The sequence below is a fragment of the Podarcis muralis genome, chromosome 2, assembly GCF_964188315.1.
Source record: "Podarcis muralis chromosome 2, rPodMur119.hap1.1, whole genome shotgun sequence".
Taxonomy (NCBI): Eukaryota; Metazoa; Chordata; class Lepidosauria; order Squamata; family Lacertidae; genus Podarcis; species Podarcis muralis.
This window is the reverse complement of record NC_135656.1, coordinates 105813737-105840254: the sequence shown is the minus strand read 5'-3', so window position 1 is coordinate 105840254 and position 26518 is coordinate 105813737. Positions and strand designations below refer to the sequence as shown.

General features: G+C 48.8%; 2 protein-coding genes and 1 pseudogene across 6 annotated transcripts in view; 2 read left to right on the top strand and 1 right to left on the bottom strand.

The window, feature by feature from the left end:
- The window catches only part of LOC114592123 (kyphoscoliosis peptidase-like), a 201021-nt gene that overhangs the window by 52927 nt on the left and 121576 nt on the right, over positions 1-26518 (bottom strand). The window lies entirely within an intron of this gene.
- LOC114592097 (uncharacterized) lies at positions 640-11833 on the top strand. Of its 4 annotated transcripts, XM_028719975.2 has the most exons (3): positions 640-872; positions 2548-2658; positions 6690-11833. In XM_028719975.2, exon 3 carries the CDS (start codon positions 6704-6706, stop codon positions 8312-8314), a length of 1611 nt encoding a protein of 536 aa, XP_028575808.2. In that variant the 5' UTR covers positions 640-872; positions 2548-2658; positions 6690-6703; the 3' UTR covers positions 8315-11833. The 4 variants fall into 4 exon arrangements, with proteins under 4 accessions (XP_028575808.2, XP_028575807.2, XP_028575806.2 ...); XM_028719974.2 differs by lacking the exon at positions 2548-2658 and having other exon boundaries at positions 641-872; positions 6693-11833; XM_028719973.2 differs by lacking the exon at positions 2548-2658 and having other exon boundaries at positions 642-872.
- On the top strand, positions 14173-26291 carry LOC114592104 (E3 ubiquitin-protein ligase TRIM58-like; annotated as a pseudogene). Its single transcript, XR_013391043.1, has 6 exons — positions 14173-15070; positions 16468-16563; positions 19307-19537; positions 21248-21270; positions 22950-23056; positions 24505-26291. The product of XR_013391043.1 is annotated as an E3 ubiquitin-protein ligase TRIM58-like (transcript).

The window sequence follows — 26518 nt, the reverse complement described above, 5'->3', positions numbered from 1 at the left end:
GCGCTTGTCAACCTGCCGAAAGCAGTGATTTTAAGCTTTAGGAGCCATTTCCAATTATTTTCGCATCGTGTTGCCATACATCCAATGTGGCAAAAATACCCTCTGACGTGGTTTTTACACCCAGGCACCAGGAATTTTCCTGACTAATAATAATAATAATTTATTATTTATACCCTGCCCATATGGCTAGGTTTCCCCAGCCACTCTGGGCGGCTTCCAACAAATATTAAAATACAATGGTCTGTTAAACATTAAAAGCTTCCCTAAGCAGGCAAGCCTAGATATACTATACACTGCACTGCAATGTTGACATGTTTCTTTTATTGCCTTTGAATATTCCCCTCCTATCCCCTATCCTCTCCTGCCCAGCCCTTTTGAGAGCCGCTGCTCTAACCACTGCACCACACTGTCCCTCGTGACCCATCCCTAAGCTGCATATATTCTCCAAGAATCCTTCCCAGTCAAAACACGAAGGCTGTGAGATTTTATGTCTTTGTGTGCTTGTGTGTGTGTGTGTTTGCCGGGAAGAGTGATTTTATTCCTTCCTTCTCTCCTTCCTTCCCCCCCAGAGCTCTTGCTCCGCTGCCACCAGAGGGCTCTGGCCAATTTAAAAGGCTCGGCAGCCTGGTCTCTCTCTCTCTCTCCCTCTTCTCTTTGTGTGTCCTTTTTTTTTCGCTTTTACGCGCAGCCTTTCTCGGGATGAGTTTCCTGTATCAGGCGCTCGCTGCATCCGGATCAGCGGGAGCGAGCCTCGCACCGGGAACTCGATCAGCCGCTGCCGCCACCGCCGTTGCTCGGACGAAGCGACGCCCGATCCCTTCCCCTACCTTTTTTTTTTCCTCCCCAAACCCAACCCCCTTCGCCGGACCGAGGTGGGAACTCCCTCCGGCCAAAGCGCGGCTCCAGGGGGCTCCGCCCAGGCTCTCTTCTGCAGCCATTCAGCCCCAAAACGCCCCATCCGCCCCCTACCCTCCTGCGCCCCGGGAGGAGGGATGGAGAAATGAGGGTGATGGCCATTTGTCCGACCCCCCCCCGGGGGTGGGGGAAAGGGAATAGGGCGGTGGGTGTGGGGCGCGGTTCCCAAGGGAGGTGCAATTCACTAGAGAAGCGGGGAAGGAGCCACGTCGTCCAGGATCCCAAGAGAGGAGTCGCGTTTTTGGAGGAAAAAATTCCCCTCCCTCCGCTTAATCGTGCTGTTTTCACAGTCTGCGTGTGTTTCTGGCTGGGGAAAAGGGGCTGGGTCTCTTATCCGAAGGATAATATACTGGATGGAACGGGGATAAGGACCCTCCTGTTAGGCTACTGCAGCTTCTCCGACCTCCCTGGCGATTAGGGCTGACAGTGGAGGGTTGGCATTCCGCAACATCTGGAGGGCCAGAGGTTCCCCATCACTTCTTCTGTGAAAAGGGAGTGTTTAGGAGACATGCCCCTGGATGAGCGAGGGACCTTCCTTTCCCCCTCCCCTTGCAAAGCATTTTCCCCCCTAGGGTGGGATTTCACATGCTTTGGGGTGCGAAGGTTGCGTATGATCTGCATTGTTAATTTATTTAGGGCGTTTGGATCCCCGCTCCTCAGCCCAAAAGGCTCCCCCAGTAGCTTGTGTGCAATCCACAAGGCAAAGCCCCTTCCTGCAGTCTTGCAGTTGAAAAGTCAGGGCACAAAAGGAAAAGGGGACCTGGAGGGAAGAGGAAAGGTGCAAACTCCAACAGGCACCTGTTCTTCAAATTAAACATTGCTTTTTCCACCTCCGCCATCAGAGGCAGTATGCAAGTTTTTCCTGGGTGGGATGCACAGAGTAGGGTGAGGTGACACCCCAGAAGGGGTTGGGACTACAACTCCCATGATCCCTAGCTAGCAGGCCCGGTGGTCAGGAATGATGGGAATTGTAGTCTCAAAACATCAGGAGTTTGAGGAAGCCTGGTCTAAGGCATGCGTACATTGAAAGCACATTTCCTCCCCCAAGAATACCGAGAACTGCAGTTCACCCCTTGCAGAACTACAGTTCCCAGGCTTCTTTCCTGGAGTTAGTTTAAATAGTTGGGTGTGTCAGCATCCTCACTCTTGAAGGCAGGAGGCCTGAGCGTTAATTCAGCCAAGCAAGGAGGTGTGTTGCACAGTCTTCATTTTTAAAATATTTGCCTTGGCTTTCGGGTTTCTGTGGGGAGGCTTAGGGGCCCGAAAGAGGGAGACGCAACAGGCCGTGCACATTTTCAAATGTGTGCAATAATCATGAGGCCTAGAGATGGCTTAAAATCCAGGGCAGGCTGTTCTAAGAAATGCAACTCTTGGTTCTGTTTGTTGTTTGCACAAAGAACCTTAGTAGACCAAAGTCCTACCTGCATTGCGGGGGGGGGGGGCACAGGAGAGTATTAATGGGGTGGGTGTCGGCATGGGTGGGGTAACTTGAGCAGTCCCTCCAGGCTAGATGATTCCCCCCTCGAAACAGTTGCATAAAGCCAAGCTAATTACGTCAGAAAAGTTAATTGGCAGGCTGAAACAGGCTCCCTGATCAACACCTGCTTAATCAAAGGTTATTTTTCAATGCAGAATTGGGTATTTGTGCTTTGGTGTGAATTGGGGTTGGCGTGAGATGCAGAGCACTTGCAAGACCAGGAACTTTGCTTTCCCCCCCACAAAAAAAGGGGGATACGATTGACAGTTTGTGTGCATGTTTTTCCTGTTGTTTTCCTTTTTACTTGTGCAATTGTGTTGGTAGGTTAGGATCACAAGCTTGTGAGTTCTGCTTTTGCCTTCTGCATTTCCATTTATTCTGGGTATCGGTGCCGCGATAAAACATCGCTTGCTTAAAGAGTCTGCCCCGCGTGGTCACCTGGGAGTGCGCTAGCTCGGTAAAGGTGTGGCTTTCTTTTAAATTGTTGTTATTTCACAAAATCGATAGACCGATTGATCGTCATGAAACCTCACAAAGCGGTTTGCAAAAAGAATAAGATCCGCAATGTGGATTTTGCTTTGTGGGTGTGTCCGTCCCATGACTTACCTTTTGCCTGTGGCGTCCAAAAGTAAAACCCCTTCCCAGTTGTGAGACTGAGATGCATCTGCGGGAGAAAATACATTTGCAATGACCCACGCGGTCCAAGAATTGTGCTGCAGTAATACAGGAGCTCGCCTTACAGCGAGTCAGACCATTGGGGGGGGTATTATTGCGTTATTGTTTTTATTTTGATTTTATATATTGTGATCTTTTTTTGCAAACTGCCACAAGACCTCCAGGTATAGGGTACTAAATAAATTCAATCAAAATCAATCAATCAGTACAGTGGTGCCTCGCAAGACGAAAAGAATCCGTTCCGCGATTCTCTTCGTCTAGCGGTTTTTTCGTCTTGCGAAGCAACCCCATTAGCGGCTTAGCGGATTAGCGCTATTAGCGGCTTAGCGGCTATTAAAGGCTTAGCGGCTGAGCTGCTAAAAGGCTATTAGCGGCTTAGCAGCTTAGAAAAAGGGGGGGGAGCGAGAGAAAAAATGGCAAGACTCGCAAGACATTTTCGTCTTGCGAAGCAAGCCCATAGGGAAATTCGTCTTGCGAAGCAACTCAAAAACGGAAAACCCTTTCGTCTAGCGGGTTTTCCGTCTTGCGAGGCATTCGTCTTGCGGGGCACCACTGTAATATCACCTACACTGACTGGCAGTAGCTGTCCAGGATTTCACACAGGGGTTTCTTGGTGCAGCAAGAGTAAGGTAAAGGTAAATGGACCCCTGACCATTAGGTCCAGTCGTGGCTGACTCTGGGGTTGCGGCGCTCATCTCGCTTTATTGGCCAAGGGAGCCAGTGTACAGCTTCCGGGTCATGTGGCCTGCATGACTAAGCCTCTTCTGGCGAACCAGAGCAGCGCATGGAAACGCCGTTTACCTTCCCGCCGGAGCGGTACCTATTTACTTGCACTTTGACGTGCTTTTGAACTGCTGGGTTGGCAGGAGCAGGGACCGAGCAACGGGAGCTCACCCTGTCGTGGGGATTCGAACCGCTGACCTTCTGATTGGCAAGCCCTAGGCTCTGTGGTTTAACCCACAGCGCCACCCGCGAGTAGCAAACTCCAAAAGAGGCATCCTGTTTTTCATCCTATTCTGCATAATGCAGGTTGGCTGCCAACAGGAGAGCCCTGCAGGATCAAGACCAAGGGTTCGTTTTGCCCAGTGTACCGTTTCAAACATTTCCCCGCAATATGACGCTGCCAGCTTCTTCTGCAGCCTCTTCTTAAGGCTTTCCTTCAGAAGCTGATGCATGCCAGCTGATATCTCCATTGCGCTGCTCCCCACAATATCAGGCTTTCCTTTCCTGGAACTTTTTGAACTCACACTGTGTCTGTTGCATGACCAAATCTGCATCTACACAAACCGGGCTTGATCTTGTGACTCTTCCTTGCATGCAAAAAGTCCCAGGATCAATCTAGGTAGGTTTGGGAGTCTCCCTGGCCTGAGTCCTTGGGCAGCTGCTGCCAGCCAGTGTAGGCAGCGCTAGCTAGATGGAGCAATGGGCTGACTCAGTATAGGACAGCTTCTTATGTTCCGTCTTTGCTTACAGTGGGCTCTGTACGCTGCAGAGTTCCATTCCAAAGACACCCCAGCCACTTGCCCTCTTCATCAGGCAAATTAAGCCCTGACAGCGAGTGCCAGGGAGGTCTCTTCCTACCCCAATCTGAAAGTCAGCCTACATTTGCATATTTAAATATAAATTAGCACGTGTGTGTTTTTTGCCACTTTGTGTTAGAGGCTCAAAGTCTTCTAAATACCCATATTCCCTCGCTGTGAGAAGCCACGTTACAGGGAACCAGGCAGAGGGCCTTTTCGCTAGTGGCACCCGCCCTGTGGAACGCCCTCCCACCAGATGTCAAAGAGAAAAACAACTACCAGACTTTTAGAAGACACCTGACGGCAGCCCTGTTTAGGGAAGCTTTTAATGTTTAATAGACTATTGTATTTTAATATTCTGTTGGAAGCCGCCCAGAGTGGCTGGGGAAACCCAGCCAGATGGGCGGGGTATAAATAAATTATTATTATTATTATTATTATTATTATTATTACTACTACTACTACTACTACTACTATTACTACTACTACTACTACTATAGATGTTCTCATGGGCCAGACATTGGGGGAGATCACAGATTTTGAGACTTTTATTGCTCATCTTGCTGGCCTCTCAACATGCATGTGTCCTCCATAATCAGATGCCACATGATGACAGCAGGAAAGGTATTGGACTCCAAATCCCATCATCCCCAGTTGGCATGGCCAACGGTTGGGAATGATGGGAGTTGTAGTCCGGCAACATCTATTGCAGGGGTGGCTGATAGGGTTTCCCCCAGATGTTTCTCTCGTCATCCCTGGCCATTGGCTGTTCCTCTCTTTTTCTGAAATCATTTTTATTTGATTTTACAAATACAAGGTTCTAAAAATCCAAATATAAATCCATATACAGAGATCCCTCTGAATCTCGCAACATCCCCCCATCCCCTCCATGGGGTCCCATTTTGAATATTTACAACTGCATATTCTTCCATGCTCTAACTTTTATATCAATCCGTATTGTCCATGGTATTTGTTAGACTACAAGTGAAATCAAAATCCTGCCAATAATAATACTAATTTATTATATATATCCCGCCCATCTGGCTGGGTTTCCCCAACCACTCTGGGCGGCTTCCAACAAAATATTAAAATACAATAGTCCTTCAGATATTAAAAGCTTCCCTAAACAGAGCTGCCTTCAGATGTCTTCTAAAAGTCTGGTAGTTGTTGTTCTCTTTGACATCTGGTGGGAGGGCATTCCACAGGGTGTGTGCCACTACCAAGAAGGCCCTCTGCCGGGTTCCCTGTAACTTGGCTTCTTGCAGTGAGGGAACCACCAGAAGGCCCTCGGCACTGGACCTCAGTGTCCGGGCAGAACGATGGGGGTGGAGACGCTCCTTCAGGTATGTTTCCATCTGCTTACAGTGGTCTCCTAAATAACTTTAATTTTTTCCCCATTCTTTTATAAAGTTTTTGTCCTCTTGGTTTCTGAGTTTTCCGGTCAGTTTGGCCATTTCGGCATAGTCCATCAGCTTAGTTTGCCATTCCTCTCTGGTAGGGACCTTGTCTTCCTTCCATCTCTGGGCTAGTAACATCCGGGCGGCTGTTATTCCATACAAAAAAAATCTTTTTGACCATTGCCTATTCTAGCTGGGGCTGAAAGTCTTAACATCTAGAGAGAACCATGTATGGTCCCTGATCTCTACGATGGCACGTTGGTTAAAGCGTTTGAGCCATGAATATCCATCGCCATGAGCCAGGAATGGCGAGTGTGTGGCAGCCCAGATGTTGTTGGCCTCCGCAACTCCCATCAGCCCTTAGCCAGCATGGCCAATGGTTGGGGATGCCGGGAGCTGCAGTCTAGTAACATCTGGAAGCTACAAGACCACATCTGGAGGTTCCTCTGCCACGCAGCAATGGGTTGTCTTTCAGCAAAACAGCACCGATTATCCTGAGCATCTAAAACAGTGTTTCCCAAAGTTGGGTCTTGGGCTGTTTTTCGAACTACCGTTTCCATCATCCCTGACCACTGGTCTTGCTAGCTAGGGGCGATGGGAATTGTAATCCAAAAACAGCTGGAAACTCAAGTTTGGGAAGCACTGATTTCAGGAAGTATAGTTGTGAATATGACTTGACTTCTGGACTCTCCTTGTTTATCCCAGCAGGTGATGGAACAATGAAGGACCCGAAAGGAAAGACTCTTCAGGAGGAGGAAGAAGAGGAAGAGGAGGAGGAGGACTTTGGGCCCCAAGTCGAACTGCACTTCACCATCTTGGAAGAATCCGAAGGCGGCATTTCTCAGGGGAAGCTCTGGCACTGTGAGATCGATGCTGAGCTGCAGCCCGCTGACTCCTGCCAGCCGGAGCTCGACGATGACTCTGTTTACTCTGACCAGTCGCGCTCCCCATCCCCAGAACTCCAGGAGGTCCTCCCGCACCCTGACCGGGGAGCCAGAGAGAGGCGGGCAGAGGCTTACCCTCCGCAAGGCCCCGAGCAGCAGGTGGAGCTTCATTTCACCATCCTGGAGGAGTCGGAAGGGGGCATCTCTGAGGGGAAGCTCTGTGCGAGCGAGGTCAGGCCTGACGAGCCCCTGCAGGCCGGCTACCCCGAGCGCCCGTGGGACGGGCCCGTTCCCTGGAGCAGGAAGCTCAGCCCGCCGTCGGAGGCGGCGAAGCCTTCGTTCCTCCCGGCTGAAGGCCGGCCGGAAGGAGAAACCAAAGGCGAGGCCCCTGCGCAGGAGGCCTCCGACCAGCAGGTGGAGCTGCACTTCAGCATCTTCGACGACCCCGAGGAAGCCAGCCTCTCCCAGGGCGCTGAGGATTACCCGATGTGGGAGAGCCCGTTCAAGCCGGCCATGTACCCAGGGAACTACCCCAAGGAGGACTGGGATATGTCCATCGACAGCCTGGGGGACGCCTTTGAGGCGTCCTTCCAGCAGCAGTTCTACCCCGGGGGGCGGGCGTACCCGTGCAGCGAGTGCGGGCGGGTGTTCAACCGGAAGTCGACGCTGACGCGCCATTGGCGGACCCACACGGGGGAGAAGCCCTACTCGTGCCTCGACTGCGGCCGCAGCTTCAGCCTCAACCTGAACCTCCTCACCCACCAGATGACCCACACGGGGGAGAAGCCCTACAAGTGCCCGGACTGCGGGCAGAGCTTCACCCGCAGTACCAGTGTCACCCGCCACCAGCGGAGCCACCGGGAGGAGGACGGCCCCTACAAGGGCGACCTGTGGGAGGAGGCTTTCCCCTACATGTTCCCGGGCCCGTTCCCCTACCCCATGCCCCCCATGGTGGAGGAGCGGCCCTACCTGTGCCCTGACTGCGGCGAGGCCTTCGCGCACAGTGGCAGCCTCAACCGCCACCTGCGCATGCACCGGGGCGAGCGGCCGTACCGGTGCGTCATGTGCGGCGAGGGCTTCTGCTCCATGTCGAAGCTCTGCCGCCACGAGAGGATCCACATGGTGGAGAAGCCCTACCACTGCGAGATCTGCGGCAAGAGCTTCGCCGTCAAGTCCACGCTGACCCGGCACCAGATGCTGCACCAGGCCGAGAGGCCCTACATGTGCCCCCACTGCGACAAGGGCTACGTCCAGCGGAGCCACCTGGCCAGGCACCACCACAAGGCGCACCCCGGGGTGCCCTTCAACCCCGTCAAAGCGAACAGTATGCCTGCCACCATCTTGGATTCTGACAACCTCGTCACCTATTTCTGGGGCGACGAGGAAACGGACGGTCCGGCCGAGCCTTTCCCGACTCAGCTGATCTACTCGGGAGCAGACTCCTGAGAGCTAAGCCGCGCCTGAAGCTACGGGTGAATCTTCCATCCGCCACCCTTCACCCGGGAGAGAAGCACTTTGGACATGCCAGTCTCTTCCACTCGGTCTTTTTTTTTGGGTGCTCAGTCTTTTTCCTGGGGATCCTTTGGATCTTAGGAGCTTGAGGATTCAGCCTCCCAGAGTTGATTCCCAGCGCGGGGTTTTGTTACGGACTCGGTGCCAAGATTTCTTTCTCGCCTTGCTGCTTTTTTGACTTGGAGTCCGGATGCCAGCGTGGTGCCTATGGAGCCTATGCTCCGACCCACAGTCTCCCCGCCGTTGGCGCCGGCATCAAAAGTTCTCCTGCCTGTTGCGGCAGCTGGACCCCATCACTGCAGCGGGCGATGGACAGACTGGGTTCACATGGACCGCTTATTGCGCTGCTTAACAGATCGGAAGCAAAAGCGGCCCCCACGTTGGAGGGGGAAAGGGGGAGCAGCCTGCCCTGTAGCAAAATGTCTAGTGTTAGGGGAGGTGGACAGCAACGTGGGAGTTCGCCTGAGTTTGTTTTTCATTTGTAGTAGGTGGGGGTTATTATTTTTCCTGAAAAGAAAACTATGCCTTGTTTTATCTCCTTAAGTTTCTAGTGAGAACGCTTGAATAAATTAGTAAAATATGGAAATGGAGAGAACAAAAAACAATCCCCAGAGCCAAATTTCATGTGGCAGTGGTTTCCTTGTCATCTTTTTTGCGAGGGGGCAGGGATGCTGGAGGTTTCGGATACTGCAGAACCAAGGCTTCCCTCAATTTATCCTCAAATGTGCTCCCTTTCTTTTCCACCCCTCCCCCTGCACAGCTGTAGCAGATTTTTAGGACTTCCACCTGCCACTTTGATTCAAAATTGCGCCCAGTCCTTTAGCACACTCTTGTGGGGAGGTGCAGGTGCAAAAGTCCCAGCAAAATCATTAGCGTGGTTAAATCTATATCACACCAGCAGCCTCACACATGGCGTTTTGGGGCATTCTGGGAAACAGAAAAAAATCAGTACAAGATTTAAATCGGTGGTAAAAATCAGAGCAGGTTTGAAAGGTTCCACCTGCCACCTTGATTCAAAATTGCGCTCAGTTGTATCTTAACGTGGACAAAAATCTGCCCCTTGATTTCAGGAACGATCCTGCAAAATGTGGCTGAAATCAGGGCACTTCTGGAAGGTTCAGCCGGCTGTCTTGATTCAAAATGGCATCTGATTGTATCCCGACAGAGGCAAAAACTTGCTCCTTCACAGAAATCAATGTTTTGTTACAGTATCTTCACAGGCGTCCAAATGCTTAACAAATTACAGTGGTGCCCCGCAAGACGAATGCCTCGCAAGACGAAAAACTCGCTAGACGAAAGGGTTTTCCATTTTTTGAGTCGTTCCGCAAGACGAATTTCCCTATGGGCTTGCTTCGCAAGACGAAACGTCTTGCGAGTTCTTGTGAGTTTGTTTCCTTTTTCTTAAAGCTGCTAAACCGCTAAGCCGTTAATAGCCGCTAAGCCGCTAATAGCCGCTAAGCCGCTAATAGCCGTGCTTCGCAAGACGAAAAAACCACAAGACAAAGAGACTCGCGGAACGGATTAATTTCGTCTTGCGAGGCACCACTGTAGCAGCTTTCCAAAATACATAGTAGATTTAATTTATGACCCGATTCCTCCCGTGGTAAACCTCGTGGTGATGTGTGGAAGGTTTCTTTGCCAGGGCTGCTCAGACCCTTAACCTGATCTGTTTTAACAGAGTTGTCACCTGTGTCTTGTGCCTTCAGACTGTATTGCCAAGGGCACTTAACCTTTGAGTCTTACTGCTAGGAGGAAACTCACACGTGGCTTTTCACCGACAGACAAAAAAATACAGTGGTACCTCAGTTCTCGAACGTAATCCATTCCAGAAGACCGTTTGACTTCCAAAACGTTTGAAAACCAAGGCGCAAAGGGCGGTCTGCAGAAAACTGAAAAAAATAACATGCACACAGCGGAAGCCGTTCAACTTCCAAGGTGCGTTTGAAAACGGAAGCACTTACCATATTTTTGGCTCTATAAGACTCGCTTTTTCCCTCCTAAAAAGTAAGGGGAAATGTATGTGCGTCTTATGGAGCGAATGCAGGCTGCGCAGCTATCACAGAAGCCAGAACAGCAAGAGGGATTGCTGCTTTCACTGCGCAGCAATCCCTCTTGCTGTTCTGGCTTCTGAGATTCAGAATATTTTTTTTCTTGTTTTCCTCCTCCAAAAACTAGGTGCGTCTTGTGGTCTGGTGCGTCTTATAGAGCGAAAAATACGGTACTTTCGGGTTTTCAGTGTTTTGAAAACTGAAACGTTTGGCTTCCGAGACACTTGAAAACCGAGGTACCACTGTACCTGCTAGCTTTGGATACAAGCTTGAAGGAAAAACCTCCAGGTTTCTTTTTCCTATCGGAATTGGTACAGGCAGGGGGAAAGCCCGGCACATGTGTGCAAATTGCACAAGACATTGCACAGTACTGCCTTCCTGTGAGGTGTTGTCGCTCTTGTTCCTCCTGCATGTTGAGATCGTTGGTGCATCTATCACGTTATGGGGGACGGCGGGCCCTCCGGATGTTGTCAAACTACAACTCCCATCAGCCTCGACAAGCACGGCCAATGGCCAGGGATGATGGGAGCTGTGGTTCAGCCACAACTGGGAAGGCCAGCAGTTCCCCACACCTGGTCTGCAACCAAGTACAGAGAAGCTGTGGCCTTGCAGATGTTGTGCTCCCAGCTTCCATCAGTCGCGATGGCTAAGAGTCTGTGAGTGCCTTGTCCTTGCTGTGTAAAGGAGAGGGTAGGTCACTGAACCAGCACTTTCCCATGGGAGAATGGCGTAGCCTTGGTCAGGATTTCTCAGCGAAGCAGAAAATGAGAACTGATCATATCCTGGAATCCTAGAATTACATAATGGGAAGGGACCACCCCCTGGTTATCTAGTCCAACTTCCTGCAGTGCAGGATTTTTATTTTTTTGCCCAATGCAGGACTCGAACCCGCGACCCTGTGATTAAGAGTCTCATGCTCTTAACAACTCAGCTATCCCAGCTGCCAAGAGATGGCTGTGAGCGGATGTTGCCATCGCAGAATGTGGAATATGCAGTAGGCTGTCATCGACTTCGGTCGCTTCTACCGCTGAACGCTTGAGGAAGGATTTGAGCTGTACAAATGCAACATTTGCGGATGAAGCACACAGGAAGATAAACTGAGGCTTCTTTTTAAATATATATATTTGGTTTTTCAAATTACAAGTTTATAGTCACATGTCCAACTTGCAACACAAAAATTCGATTCCAATGAATTTCTTAGACTTCCCACCTCTCCTTTGTGGGTCCTATTGTTAATCATTTCCTCCTGCACCTCTTATGATAATTCAAAATCTTTTACCTCTCCATTGTGTCCAAAATTCACCATTAAACTACAAGTGATATTCCAATCCTACGAACGATTTTAACGTTTTTAAGATAAGTTATGAATTTTCCCCGTTCCTTATTAAAATTTTGGTCTTCCTGATCTCTGATTCTTCCGGTCATTTTAGCCATTTCGGCGTAATCCATCGACTTGATCTGGTAGAGACTTTGTCTCCTTTCCATCTCTGAGATGGAAGCTGAGATTTCGACATGACAGCACAATATATTATTACACCAGCAGCCTCGTACCTGGAATTCCTTGGGACTAAGAAAAACGTTCTTACAGTGGTGCCCCGCAAGACGAAAAACTCGCTAGACGAAAGGGTTTTCCGTTTTTTGAGTCGTTCCGCAAGACGAATTTCCCTATGGGCTTGCTTCGCAAGACGAAATGTCTTGCGAGTTTGTTTTCTTTTTCTTAAAGCCGCTAAGCCGTTAATAGCCGCTAAGCCGCTAATAGCCGTGCTTCGCAAGACGAAAAAACCGCAAGACGAAGAGACTCGCGGAACGGATTAATTTCGTCTTGCGAGGCACCACTGTAGTTGTGTTCATGAATGTACACAGTAATGTTTCAGTATTCTAAGAACACAAGAAGAGCAGACTGGATTAGGCCAATGGCCCAATCTAGGCCAGCATCCTGTTCTCATTGTTGCCTCCCAGATGCCTTTGGGAAATCGCCAGGCAGGAACTGAGCCCAAGACCCCTCTCCCCTCCTGTGGTTTTCAGAAATTAAGATTCAGAAGCTCTACCTCCTCTGACCATGGAGGCACCTTCGTGTTCGCCTTATCCATTCTTTATCTGTTAAGTTCCTCTGCATATTTATTCTAGGAGAACAACAACAAACGTATGGTCACATGAAACTTACTCAATAAACACACAAGACGTAACTGGCTGTACTTCTGAATAAATAAGGTATACTATTCATTGTAGGGACGCAGGTAGCGCTGTGGGTTAAACCACAGAGCATAGGATTTGCCGATCAGAAGGTTGGCGGCTCAAATCCCCACGACGGGGTGAGCTCCCGTTGCTCAGTCCCAGCTCCTGCCAACCTAGCAGTTCGAAAGCACGTTAAAGTGTGAGTAGATAAATAGGTACCACTCCGGCGGGAAGGTAAACAGCGTCTCCGTGCATTGCTCTGGTTCGCCAGAAGCGGCTTAGTCATGCTGGCCACATGACCCGGAAGCTGTACGCTGGCTCCCTCGGCCAATAAAGCGAGATGAGCACCGCAACCCCAGAGTCGGACATGACTGGACTTAACGGTCAGGGGTCCCTTTACCTTTACCTATTCATCGTATCAAATTGTAGATTTTAACGGAAGTTTCATAAAGTTCAACGAAAAAAGCAGAAGACGCAGTAGATCAATTCATTCTCTAGTCAGTTCATGCATAAGGTCCATATGTGTATAAGTGTCTATTCCACCTGTCTGTTCATAGAGTCCAATAATCCACAGGAAGGGTTGTTACAGTTCCACAGAATCCTTTCACAGAGTCCAAGACAAGGATTTCCGAAATATTAGCCTTGTTTCGCCATCCTAGGCTTCATCAGTAGAACAGGCTCATATGTAATATTACAGGATCGTGGATCTTATAGCATAGTAGTGGCTGAAATCGTTGTCTTTGACTCTGTGAAAGGATTCTGTGCAAGTACATAAATAGGTACTGCTCCAGCGGGAAGGTAAAAAGCGTTTCCGTGCGGTGCTCTGGTTCGCCAGAAGTGGCTTAGTCATGCTGGCCACATGACCCGGAAGCTCCCTTGGCCAGTAAAGCGAGATGAGCGCCACAACCCCAGAGTCGTCTGCGACTGGACCTAATGGTCAACCCAATAACAACCTAATAACATCCCCCCAGAAAAGAGCCACATTTTAAAAGGGTATTGGATGTCAGACAGATCAACTAAAGGCCTGGTTAAAAAGGAACAAGGAACGTTGCCTGGCGCCTAAAGGTGTATAGTGAAGGCGCCAGGCAGGCGAACTTCCCTGGGGAGAGCATTCCACAGACGGGGAGCCAATGCAGAGAAGGCCCTGTTCTCATCTTGCCACCCTTGGGACCTCTCAAGGAAGAGGCACACGAAGGAGGGCCTCAGAAGATGATCTCAGGGTCTAGGTAAGTTCATATGGAAAGAGGCGGTCCTTGAGGTATTGCTCAATAGATGCTTAACAAAGACCATACGTAAGCTCTCCTCTCGAGGAGGAGGCACATGAAGGAGGGCCTCAGAAGATGATCTGTTGATGGAAGGTAGTATACAAATTTTATAAGTAGTGGTAATAACCACTGCTGTTTTTCTAGAATGGCAACAGTGCCTACCTGAGAGGTGCCAGAGCTGAGCTCCAGCCAGGGGCGTAGCTAGCTGCTCTGGCACCTGGAGCAGCGGGGACGGCGATCCACGCACAGGGTTGTCGCGGCAAGCTGCCCATGGAGTCCGCCTGGCGGACGCAAGCCGCACGCTGATGTTTCAGGCAGTGCGGGACCCCAACCCACTGCGTCACTCCCAAGAGACGTGTGGCTCTGGCGCGCTGCAGGCCAGGCCCCGCCCCCACGGTGCGCCATTTTGTCACCCCCTCAGGGATGACATCCGGGGCAGACTGAACCCACCCACCCCCCTGGCACCCACCTTCCTACACCTCTGGCTCCAACAAGTTCTGGCTGAAAAAAAGCCCTGATAATAACCCTGTTATATTCTGGATTCTTGCTCCCAGGAGCTTGTCACTGCGTGCCTGTAAAGGCGTCAAATGCCACTCTGAGCAAAAGCCTCTGTGCTGAACTTTGCACAGTGGACTTGGGTCCACTCTTGGCACACTTCCCTGGCAGTGCCTTTCTGCCACATGGCACTACCTTGCCCTGGCGCAGAGCCCAGCTGCGAGAAGAACCAGCAGCTGCGCTTTCGCTTCTGAAGGGATTCTTCGAGCAAGGGAAACGAAACCTAAGCCTCCTGCGCTTCTTGGAGAGGAGAGATGGCTGACGCTCCTGCTTCGAAACCGGCCTTCAAGCCCAAACCCCGGAGGCCTGTCTGTGCCCTATGCCAGGGGCCCTACAAAACGGCCGTGGTCGTTGCAGGGCAGAAATTATGCCGTTTCTGTTTTTCTCGCATGAAGAGGGAGGCCGCAGCCAGCGGGCCTTCCCCGAAGGATGGGGAGGAGAAAGGAGGGGACGGGGAGGAGAAAGGAGAGCAGGAGAGAGGAACTGGAGAAGAAGAGGAATGTCAGAGTCTATGTGAGGAGCACCAAGAAGACCTGACATGGTTCTGCACGAAGGACAAGGCTCTCCTATGCGAGAGTTGCAAGGCCTCCGAAGTTCATGTCTCTCACTCCATGGTGTCTGTTGAAGATGCTGCCCAGGAATACCAGGTAAGGTTTTTCTCCTTCCTTCCTACAGTCCCATTGCGTCCCGTCCCTTCCCTTCCCAGCCTGCCCTTCTGTAGTTGTAAATATCTGAGGCAGCAAACGCAGCATCAAAACCGAATGGAACATCCAACTAAAATGAGAAAACCCCTCAGACATTCATAGAAGTTAGGGAATAAAGCTGCGTTTTCCTTTCGGCTGTGCCGGAGGCGGTGTTCCGAGAGCAGGGTGCCACCACAGGAAAGGCCCCGTCTCTGGTTGAACACCTGCCTAATAGTGCCTCGTCCGTTGGCAGCCGGGGGAAAAGCCTCTGAAACAGACCTTGAGGGGAAGGGGTGTAGCTCCGTGGCAGAACATCTGCTTGGTTCCAGGTTTAATACAGGGCGTCTCCAGGTAGGGCTGGCAGATAGCCCTGTCTGCAAGCCTGGAGAGCTACTGCCAGTTGGTGTAGGCAGTGCTGACCAATGGTCTGACTCACTGAATAGTGAGTGAGGTTATTAAATTCAGTTCTGGAGAATGCCAGTAGCTCAGGCCACCCTTAATGTATTCGTCAGTGTTATAAGGTGCATTTGGGGGGAAAGCGTGGTATGTTGTGGTGTTAAAAATAACAGTGTTATCATATATAAAAATATATACACACACACGCGCACACACACACACAGTGGTACCTCAGGTTACATACGCTTCAGGTTACATATGCTTCAGGTTACAGACTCTGCTAACCCAGAAATATTACCTCAGGTTAAGAATTTTGCTGCAGGATGAGAACAAAAATCGTGCTCCGGCGGCGCGGTAGCAGCGGGAGGCCCCATAGGCTAAAGTGGTGCTTCAGGTTAAGAACAGTTTCAGGTTAAGAACGGACCTCCGGAACGAATTAAGTACTTAACCTGAGATACCACTGTGTATACACACACACACACACACACACAGAGCCAGCCCCATTGAGTTCAATGGGACTGACTCTCAGGTGCGTACATTTGAGTTTGTCGCCTAGGTCACACAAAGTAGCTCTGGAGCAGTTCAGTTGCTCAGCTTGATGGGTGGAAATCTGCAAGTCACTTTGCCAATGTCAAACCAATGGGCTGAGTAGTTGGTACCAACTGAGGCTGCGTACACCAAACATTTAAGGCGCATGGGTTCCCCCAAAGAACCCTGGTGTGTTCAGGGTGCTGGGAACTGTAGCTCTGTGGGGCAAAATACAGTTCCCATGGTTTTTGTGTAGGGGGGTGAGCTTTAAATGTATGGTGCGCACGCAGCCTTTGCTGAGCTACGAATTAAGCTGCCAGGGTTCTCTGGAAGTGGGGAACTTGGCTGAAAAGACTGAATAGAATTGGCTTGGGGAAAACCAAGGCGGAATAAACAAACCTGATTTGCTGGTAATTCTCTTCCCATTTTCCTGCCAGGGGAAGTTGCAGCACGCCGTATCTTTGCTCACTTGACAACTGGAAGAGTCTTTGGAGCAGAAATACAAGGAAGGGAAGAAAACAGCTGCGTGGAAGGCAGGTGCCAAGTTTGCGTTGTTGTTTAGTCGTTTAGTCGTGTCCGACTCTTCGTGACCCCCTGGACAGGCACTCCTGTCTTCCACTGCCTCCCGCAGTTTGGTCAGACTCATGCTGGTAGCTTCGAGAACACTGTCCAACCATCTCGTCCTCTGTCGTCCCCTTCTCCTTGTGCCCTCCATCTTTCCCAACATCAGGGTCTTTTCCAGGGAGTCTTCTCTTCTCATGAGGTGGCCAAAGTATTGGAGCCTCAGCTTCAGGATCTGTCTTTCCAGTGAGCACTCAGGGCTGATTTCCTTCAGAATGGATGTGTTTGATCTTCTTGCAGTCCATGGGACTCTCAAGAGTCTCCTCCAGCACCAGAATTCAAAAGCATCAATTCTTCGGCGATCAGCCTTCTTTATGGTCCAGCTCTCACTTCCATACATCATTCCTGAGAAAACCATAGCTTTTACTATAGGGACCTTTGTTAGCAAGGTGATGTCTCTGCTTTTTAAGTTTACAAGTTTACAAGCCTCCAAATATTTCCTCCTGCCGTAGGGCGCAGGTGGCGCTGTCTGAAACCCTCCTCCTCCTTAGTCTCCGTATTAATCTTTGCAGAACTCCATGGGGAGCAGGAAGAGGATGGTGGGAACAACACAAAAATGAGTCGGCTCTGTCCTTGGTTCTGGTGGGACAGACTTTTGGGCTCCCTGCCAGCCTCAGTGAGCATCAGCCACCACGGGGTACAGGCACACACTGGTTCCCCGAGGGCTTTTCTGAAAACAGCCCCTTTGGAGGCGGCAGATAGAGATGGCCCTGCTGTTAGAGCAATGCCAGATTACCAAATAGACAAAGCAGACACCGGTCTAGGGGCCCCACAACAGTGGATCAAAATAATATTGCGTAATATAATGGGTAAGATAAAATAAAAAAGTTAGCAGATAATTTGCGACGGGCCCCCCGAGATTTCGACTGCCTAGGGGCCTCCACTGGGTTTAATTTGGCACTGCATTAGAGAGAATGAGACAATTGCTTCAGGGAAAGCAGTGTTGGCAGCCCTGTCCATAGCTAAAAAAAGGTAAAGGTCCCCCTGGACGGTTAAGTCCAGTCAAAGGCGACTATGGGGTTGGGTGCTTTTCAGGCCGAGGGAGCTGACGTTTGTCCACAGACAGCTTTCTGGGTCATGTGGCCAGCAGGACTAAACCGCTTCTGGCACAACGGAACACCGTGATGGAAACCAGAGCAGCACATGGAAATGCTGCCTATCCTCCTGCCACAGTGGTACCTATTTATCTACTTGCACTGGCGTGCTTTCAAACTGCTACGTTGGCAGGAGGTGGGACAAAGCAACGGGAGCTCACCCCGTCACGGGGATTCGAACCACCAACCTTCCAATTGGCAAGCCCAAAAGGCTCAGTGGTTTAGACCACAGCGTCACCCGCATCCCTGTCCATTGAGGGGCTGATAGGGCTGACTAGTGGATGCAGAACCCACACAGCCCAGGCAGTTCTCCTTTGCAACTGGCCATCATAATCCATAATCCACAATGGCTATGCTCTACCTCCAGGGTACCAGTTGCTGGAAAGCTTAGGAGGCTCTTGTGCTCAGATCCTGCATACAGGTTTCCCTCAGGCATCTGGTTCCCCACTGTGAGAGCAGGATGCTGGCCTAGGTGGGCTGATGGCCTGATCCAGCAGTCTCTTCTTATGTATATAATATTCACGATTTTCAGTTTTATACATTTCAATAATTTTACAATCATTCTAACATTTCAAAACTTGACTTCCTTCCGCCTCTTTCTGCGGTTCCTTAAATTTATTCTTAATATCTTCTGCATATCCAAATTAACTTAATTTGCTCATTTATCCATCTACTTTAAATATATACTCTTATAAAACTGCAGGTTACTACAATGATCCTGCCAATGTTGTTATCTGTTTATAGTTTGTTTGTAAATATTCCAGAAACTATTTACATTCTTTTATAAAAAGTCTGTTATAATAATAATAAAAAATTAATAAATTTTATTTATACCCCACCCTCCCCAGCCAAGACCGGGCTCAGGCAGCTAACACCAGATATAAAACAATTGATTGAAATACAACTGAAAAAACAAGATTAAAATTCAACATTAAAACAACGTTAAAATGCAGCCTCATTTCAGCAGAAACTCAAAAACTTTTGGGGGGATGAAAACGTCAAGTCTTCACCAAGGCTAACTATCCAGACTGGTCCTACGTGGGCCAGAAAGAAGCCAGGGAAGTCCCCAAGTAGGAGTTCATCCCAGGAGGAGAAAGGAAAAAAGAACGAGGGGAAGGGGATCAGGTTGATTCCAAGCCAAAGGCCAGGCGGAACAACTCTGTCTTACAGGCTCTGCAGAAAGAAATCAGATCCTGCAGGGCCCTGGTCTCATGAGGCAGAGCGTTCCACCAGGCCGGAGCCAGTGTTGAGAAGGCCTTGGCTCTGGTTGAAGCCAATCTAACTTCTTTAGGGCCCGGGACCACTAGGGTGTTACTATTTATGGACCTTAAGGTCCTCCGTGGGGCATACCAGGAGAGGCGGTCCCGTAGGTATGGGGGTCCTTGCTTTTTTCATTTTTCCGATAAGTTTTGCCATTTCTGCATATTCCGTAAGTTTTTGTATCCATTCTTCTTTTGCTGGAACTTCTTCTTCTTAACTATTCTGACGTTCTTAACCCCGGAGCCAAGAGCTGGAAGCGCTGCTGAATCTCTCTGTCTTCATCTTTCCTTTGCTGATGAAGGACAAGGTGCACGGTCAGAAGGAGCGGGTGGAGAGCGAGTTTGCAAAGCTGTACAACTTCCTGGTTGAGGAAGAGGAGGAACTCTTGCAGAGGCTGAAGGCAGAGGAGAGGCAGACCCTGAAGAGGCTGGATAGGAATTTAACCCGACTCTCAAAGCAAAACTCTTCGCTGAAGCAGCTGGTTGAGGAGATCAAGTCAAAGAGCCAGAAGGCGCCTGCTGAACTTTTGAAGGTGAGTCGAGGCATAGAGTTGGCAGGGACCATGAGGGTCATCTAGCCCAACCCCCTGTATTGCCCAACGTGGGGCTCAAACCCAGGACCCTGAGATTGAGTGTCTCATGATCTACCAGTTGAGCTATGGAGGGTATCTGGGAGGCAGCCCCACTGAAACCAATAGGGTTTGTGAGTAAATGTTGGGTTTCCTGCTTGTGTGAGTTCAACTAACTTTTAATTGTTGCCTCTTTTTCAGTTTGAAATGTACAGTATGTAACACACACACACACCTTTTTCAAGTTTATACATTTCACTAATTTTACACTCATTTTGACATTTCAAAAAACTTGACTTCCTTCCCCCTCTTTCTGCAGTTCCTTAAATTTGTTTTCAATATCTTCTGCATATCCAAATTAACTTAATTCACTCCTTTATTAATCTTCTTTAAATATATACTCTTATAAAACTGCAGGCTGCTGCAATAATCCTGCCAATGTTTTTATCTGTTTATAATTTATCTGTAAATATTCAACAAACAATTTCCATTCTTTAATATAAAAAAATTGTTATATTGATTTCTTATTCTTCTGGTAAGTTTTGCCATTTCTATATATTCCATAAGATTTTGTATCCATTCTTCCTTTACTGGGACTTCTGCTTCTTTTCATTTTGGGGCAAGTAACATTCTTGCCACTGTAGTAGCATACATGAATAACTTTCGATACATTTTAGGTTCTGTCCCTATAATTTCCAAAAGAAAAGCTTCTGGTTTTTATTTTTACAAAGGTTATTTTAAATTTAATTGCTGCCTCTTATGGGGGACACAACTCAGTGGTAGAGCACTTGCGTAGTAGTAGTAGTAGTAGTAGTAGTAATAATAATAATATATTATGTATAACCCACCCATCTGGCTGAGTTGCCCCAGCCACTCTGGGCAGCTTCCAGCAGAATATAAAAACACAACTAAACACCAAGAATTGAAAACTTTGCAGTAGAGGATGTTTGAAAACCTGGGGGTTACCCACACTTCCCTTTGCAGCGCTGCTTTCTCCTGGGAAATCCGATCTTTAGTGCTGAATCAGAACAAACAGCAATCGGGTTTTCAACAGATTGCCATTTGTTCCTATTGAGCACTAAAGAGCTAAATAGAAAGACCCCCTTCTGGTTAAAGCAGCAGGGCAACTGCAAAACACTTGGATCCGTGCCTAGAAAGAGTGGGATAAACACAAAATCACTCAGACCCTGGGCAAACCAAAGTGTGGAGTTCCCTGAGTCCTGGATTCAAACTATTGGAGATATCCTTTGCATCATCTGGAGAGTGGAGATGTTTTGTATAGTATATACTTATTTCCATGTTAGGCATGATCATTTCTCTTGCTTAGTTTTAAGCTGTTAAATTAGATTGGCTTGTTTGTATTGGTTTACGCAAAGTTGAATAGCACAATTTTGTGGGAAAGTGGCGTGCAAGTAAACAGATGACATTGATGGCAATGGGACAAATAACAAACTGGTTCCGTTGAGCTTGCTGAATTCCTCTTTAGCCAGGCCCAGAGAGGTGACTGTGAAAATAAAGTGCATAGGCTATTCAAAACTAGCAAGGCAGCAACACTGCATGAGGCTGATTTAAGAAAATAGATGAGGTATACTTTTAAAAGCATTCAGCCATTTTTTTTTTTACAAAAAGAAAATAATAGCCACTTATTTCTCTCTTCATTTTCCGGTTGCCTAGGATGTGGAGAATGTGTTAGCAAGGTAAGCTTGCCAGTTTGCTTTCCAATTAAAATATCCAGCAGAAATGTCACACAGTAATCAAGCCACAAAGTCTGGCTTCTAGGTGTAGAATCTGAGCCCTTTCCTCTAACTGATTTATTTAAAGCATTTATTTTTACTCCACTCTTTAGCCGAAAAGGCTTCGAGAGTGGCTTACAGTCATCCACATTCGGACAGCCTCTGCCCTCAAGCTTACAATTTAAAAGACACGACACACAAGGAAAAAGGGATGAGGAGGGAAGAGGGGGCTGGAAACTGCAAAAGCTTAGACACATAGCTGTCAACTTTCAGATTTGAAAATAAGGGATCAACAGCCTCGAAAATAAGGGATCAGCAGCCTCACCTGTCCCGGGGACAGTCTACAGGATATCTTAACAATCTGGGATAGCAGCGGGAAACAGCGCTGGAATAAGGGAATTTCCCGCAAAAAAGGGAAGGTTGACAGCTATGCTTAGACACCATTTCTTAAAGTTACATTTCTTACCATAAGCAGAAGGGATAGGAAACAGTTCTGGCAGCTTGATGGCATCACAGCCTACAAGGTGACATTTAAGGGAGCCAAAGGCAAGCTGGTCATTGAGCAGAGGCAATGCTTCTGTTCTCCCTCTGCTTTGCAGTCTGATGGCTTCCCAATTCTCAGCTCCCATCCCACTCCCCAGTAATTGTTTGGGGCAGGGCTGACATTGCGCAATCGGATGCAGAAATCAGAAGGGACCTTTGCGGGGATTAGGGTCACCCTGTCAGCTCCTTGCCCTCATGAGTTTCTCAGCTTCGTCACCAAGGGCCCCAAATACACCAGGTGCGGAGAACCTGTGACCCTTCAGATGACTCCTATCAGTCACAGCCATCATGCTCAATGATCAGGGGTGATGGGAACTGCAGTTCAGCAAGATCCGGAGGGTCCCAGGTTCCTCAGCCCTGCAATTCTTCTTCTCCCGCCGTCATACAATCCCTCTCCCCCCCCCCCCTTGGTATTCTTCAGAAGGAACATGATTCATGGGGCAGATCATTGTGCACAGATTGCATAAAAAGAACGGTTCCCTCTCTCTGCATTTCACAGTTAACAACTGTTAGCGGAGAAATCTGAGGGCTCCCTTGGACAAAAAACAAGGACACCAGCCAGGAATACCAGGGCAAAAGAGCAGCCAGTAGGCTTGGTCTTTATTGAAGACTGTCACAACAGGACTCCCACCTGCCACAAGGTGGAACAAGATGGAAGCCCCAACAAAAGAGCACCCAAACTTTTATTAGCTGCTAATCCCCATGTTACATCCCCACCCCCAAACTACATCACGGTTACATCATGGAAGGGGAGGTCTGGTGGCCGTAATCTGAGCATCCTGGACCCTGCCCCATGGTTCTCCTTGCCCTCCACCAAACACCCATCAAGTGTAACAAAAGAGATATTTACATTTCCCTGTTTCCTAGCCAAGTTAATCACACCCTTTTGTCTTCATCTGGGTTTGTTATTTCTCCAATGGCTACCTGTCTGGCACTCAGGTATCAGGATGCCAGGAATTATCACTCAGGCAGAGGGGCTGCTGAGTAGCTGAGCTCACATACATGTCTATATGAATTTCTGAAGTTTTCCCTGTGAGCCAGTACATAAATACATAGACAGGAAATGCATATACAAATGAAATGATTATCCTTTTGTGTAGGGCGGAAAACGTCACCCTGTTCGAACCGCAAGTTGTTCCTACTGAACTGAAGAACGTTTACAACATTCCTTGCCTTGACATCATTCAGATCTTAACAAAATTCAAAGGTACGTGCACACCAGTGCTTGGATTTTCACTCAAGATACATTCCCATTTGCTTTAGTGAAAGGATGGGGGAATTGGTGGGCCTCCAGATGGACAACAACTTCCATCATCCCTGATCATTGGCCTTGTTGGCTGGAGCCGTTCAGACCCAATGGCATTGGGGGAGGGGGGGCACAGGTAGACAAAACTGAACTAGATGGGCTAAATCAGATTTCCCTCCAACCTGGTGCCATCCAGATGCTTTGAACTACAACTCCCATCAGCCATACCCAGCAAAACCAATGACTAGGGATAAATGGTATGGCGCAGTACGTTAGCCAGTGTAGTGTCCAGAGTGTCAGACTAGGTCCTGGGAGACCAGGGTTCCAATCCTTGCTTGGCCTTGAAGCTCAATGGGTGGCCTTGGCCCAGTCACCAGCTCTCTGCCTAAAACCTACACACAGGGTTGATGCAAGGATAAAATAACGAGGGCAAAAACCACATACAGCACCTTGAGCTCCCTGGAGAAAATGTTGGGATATGTGTGTGTGTGCGTGTAATGATAAAATAAATAAATATATAAAAGGTAAAGGACCCCTGACCGTTAAGTCCAGTTGCAAACGACTCTGGGGTTGTGGCGCTCATCTCACTTTACTGGCCGAGGGAGCCAATGTTTGTCCGCAGACAGTTTTTCCAGGTCATGTGGCCAGCATGACTAAGCCGCTTCTGGCGAAACCAGAGCAGCACACGGAAATGCCATTTACCTTCCCGCTGGAGCAGTACCCATTTATCTACTTGCACTGGTGTGCTTTCGAACTGCTAGGTGGGCAGGAGCTGGGACTGAGCAACGGGAGCTCACCCCGTCGCAGAGAGTCGAACCGCCGACCTTCTGATCGGCAAGCCCTAGGCTCTGTGGTTTAACCCACAGCGCCACCCACATCCCAAAATAAATATATAGAGGAAGCCTAAACAGCAGACGCTGCTGATGTGGGTGGCGCTGTGAGTTAAACCACAGAGCCTAGGGCTTGCCGATCAGGTCGGCGGTTCGAATCCCCATGACGGGGTGAGCTCCCATTGCTCGGTACCAGCTCCTACCAATGTAGCAGTTCAAAAGCACATCAAAGTGCAGGAGATAAATAGGTACCGCTGCGGCGGGAAGGTAAACGGCGTTTCCGTGCGCTGCTCTGGTTCATCAGAAGCGTCTTAGTCATGCTGGCCACATGACCCAGAAGCTGTACGCCGGCTCCCTCGGCCAATAAAGCGAGATGAGCACCGCAACCCCAGAGTCGGCCACGGCTGGACCTAATGGTCAGGGGTCCCTTTACCTTTAAAGAGCAGGTGGGGGCACCAGGTTTGGGCCTGGACTAGAGGACACCCTAGGATTGTTTCCAGCAGTTCTTGTTATGGGTTTTGTGCCTGTCCCCTGTCCACTACCCGTTCCTATCTCTCTCTCTCTCTGACCATCCTCTAGTGGACATGTCTCTGGATCCAACCACAGCGCACCCAAGTCTCCTGCTCTCCAGGAAAAGTGTGGAATACAGAGGATCCTGGCAGTGGCGGCCTCAGGATGACAACACAGAGAGATTTGACACCTATGTCCTCGTTCTGGGCTCTGAGGCGTTCACCTCCGGGAGACACTACTGGGAGGTGGAGGTGGGAGACAGCCCAGAATGGGACCTGGGGGTTTGTAGGGAATCGGTGAGCAGGAAGGGGCAGCAAATCATGTTCTCCCCCTTAAGTGGGTACTGGAGGCTGTGGCTTCGGAAGGGAGACCAGTACAAGGCCTTGATTTCCTGCCCTACGCTGCTTCCCGTGAACACAAGGCCAAAGCGGGTGGGAGTTTTCCTGGACTATTCCGAAGGGGAGGTTTCCTTTTATAATGTGACCGAGAGAACCCACATCTACACGTACATCGGGGCCTTCTGCGGCCCCCTGCGGCCCTTCTTTAGTCCCAGCCGCCAACGGAAAGGGGCAAAGGGGGCTGACCCCTTGCTTATCTGCCCAGGCCCAAAAGCAAGAACGAGCAAGAAACCTCTGCACTAAACTAGACCCATGTCATTCATGTTGATTCAAACAGTATAAGGCAGCCATTGTCCTGCTTGCTAGCTGCCCCCAACATCCCCTCCTGTCTTCACCTCTGTCCTGATTGACAGGTAGGCTGCCCCCCGTTGCATGACCTTGCAGCCCCCCTAATTATCGCCCCTTGCTTTTGACAGGAGAAATGGCCCCTCTAGACTCCGAACTCTGGGGCCGTGTTTCGAAAGCCGAAACAGCCCCCATCCGTTCCCGCTTTCCATTCAAGTGGCAAGATTTAGGAGAAGCCTTTTTGTCTCCTCTCCCTTCCAGACAACTTGCACGCTTAGGGGGGAAATCTGTAGCAAATTTGTCTTGAAAATCCATTTATGAAGACCCAACAACTTCTAAATATAATCACCCCCCACTTTGAGGTTTCAGTGTGGTAAAAATGAACAGCTTCCCTATAGACCTGAAGGTCCCTGTCCATAGCTGTCAATGTTTCCCTTTTTAAAAGGGAAATTCCCTTATTCCGAATAGGATTCCTTGCACGGAAAGGGAAAAGTTGACAGCTATGGGCCTGCCCTGCTTCTCTCCACCTGGCTTGGAGCGGGGCCTGACAGGCTCCATAAAGGACTGCTGCTGCTGCTGGACAGAGAGCGCTGAGTTTTTGGTTTTCTTTAATTGCTTTTATTTTTTATCTATGTCATTTTAAATTGTGATTGATATTAATGCTGTATTCTTAGTTTTAGGTTTTATGATTCACGTGGAAATTGTTTTCCACTAGGTTGTGTACTTTTTGATGTGTTTTATTTACTGCTTATGACTTTTTTGTTATGTTGGTAATTATGTAAATTTTGTCGTGTTGTAATCTGCCTTGAGCATTGTTTTAACTATGGAAAGGGACATACAAATAAAATGATGAGGACGATGACCTGTGGGTATAGGGCAGTATACACATTTAATAATAATAATAATAATAATAATAATAATAATAATAAATACTTGATTCTACCTTATTTTCTGTATAATAATAAAACCCTTATCATCAATGGATAAATAAGAAGAAATCTGGAAGGAATATTTAAGCGATAAGGCGGACAGTGCTGGGAAGTAGGGGGAGGAGAGGTGGGAAAATATTGTTAAAAAGGTGTAGTCATAGGTATATCAGTATTCAAATCTGAATTGTCAAGTTGTGTTATTGTGGTTTTTGTTGTATCTGTCTTTTGCTGTTGTTGTTTGTGTTGAAAAAATGATTAAATAAATTAAAATTAAACCCTTATCATGAATCTTCTTGGTAAAGTTGCTTTATAAAATCATAATTTTTTAGTGCTGGAAGGGACCACAAGGGTCATCTAGCTCAACCCCCTGCGATGCAGGAATCTTTTGCCCAACGTGGGGCTTGAACCCACCACCCTGAGATTAAACGCCTCCTGCATCTTCATTCCAACTTATTTAATAAGGACAAGCAA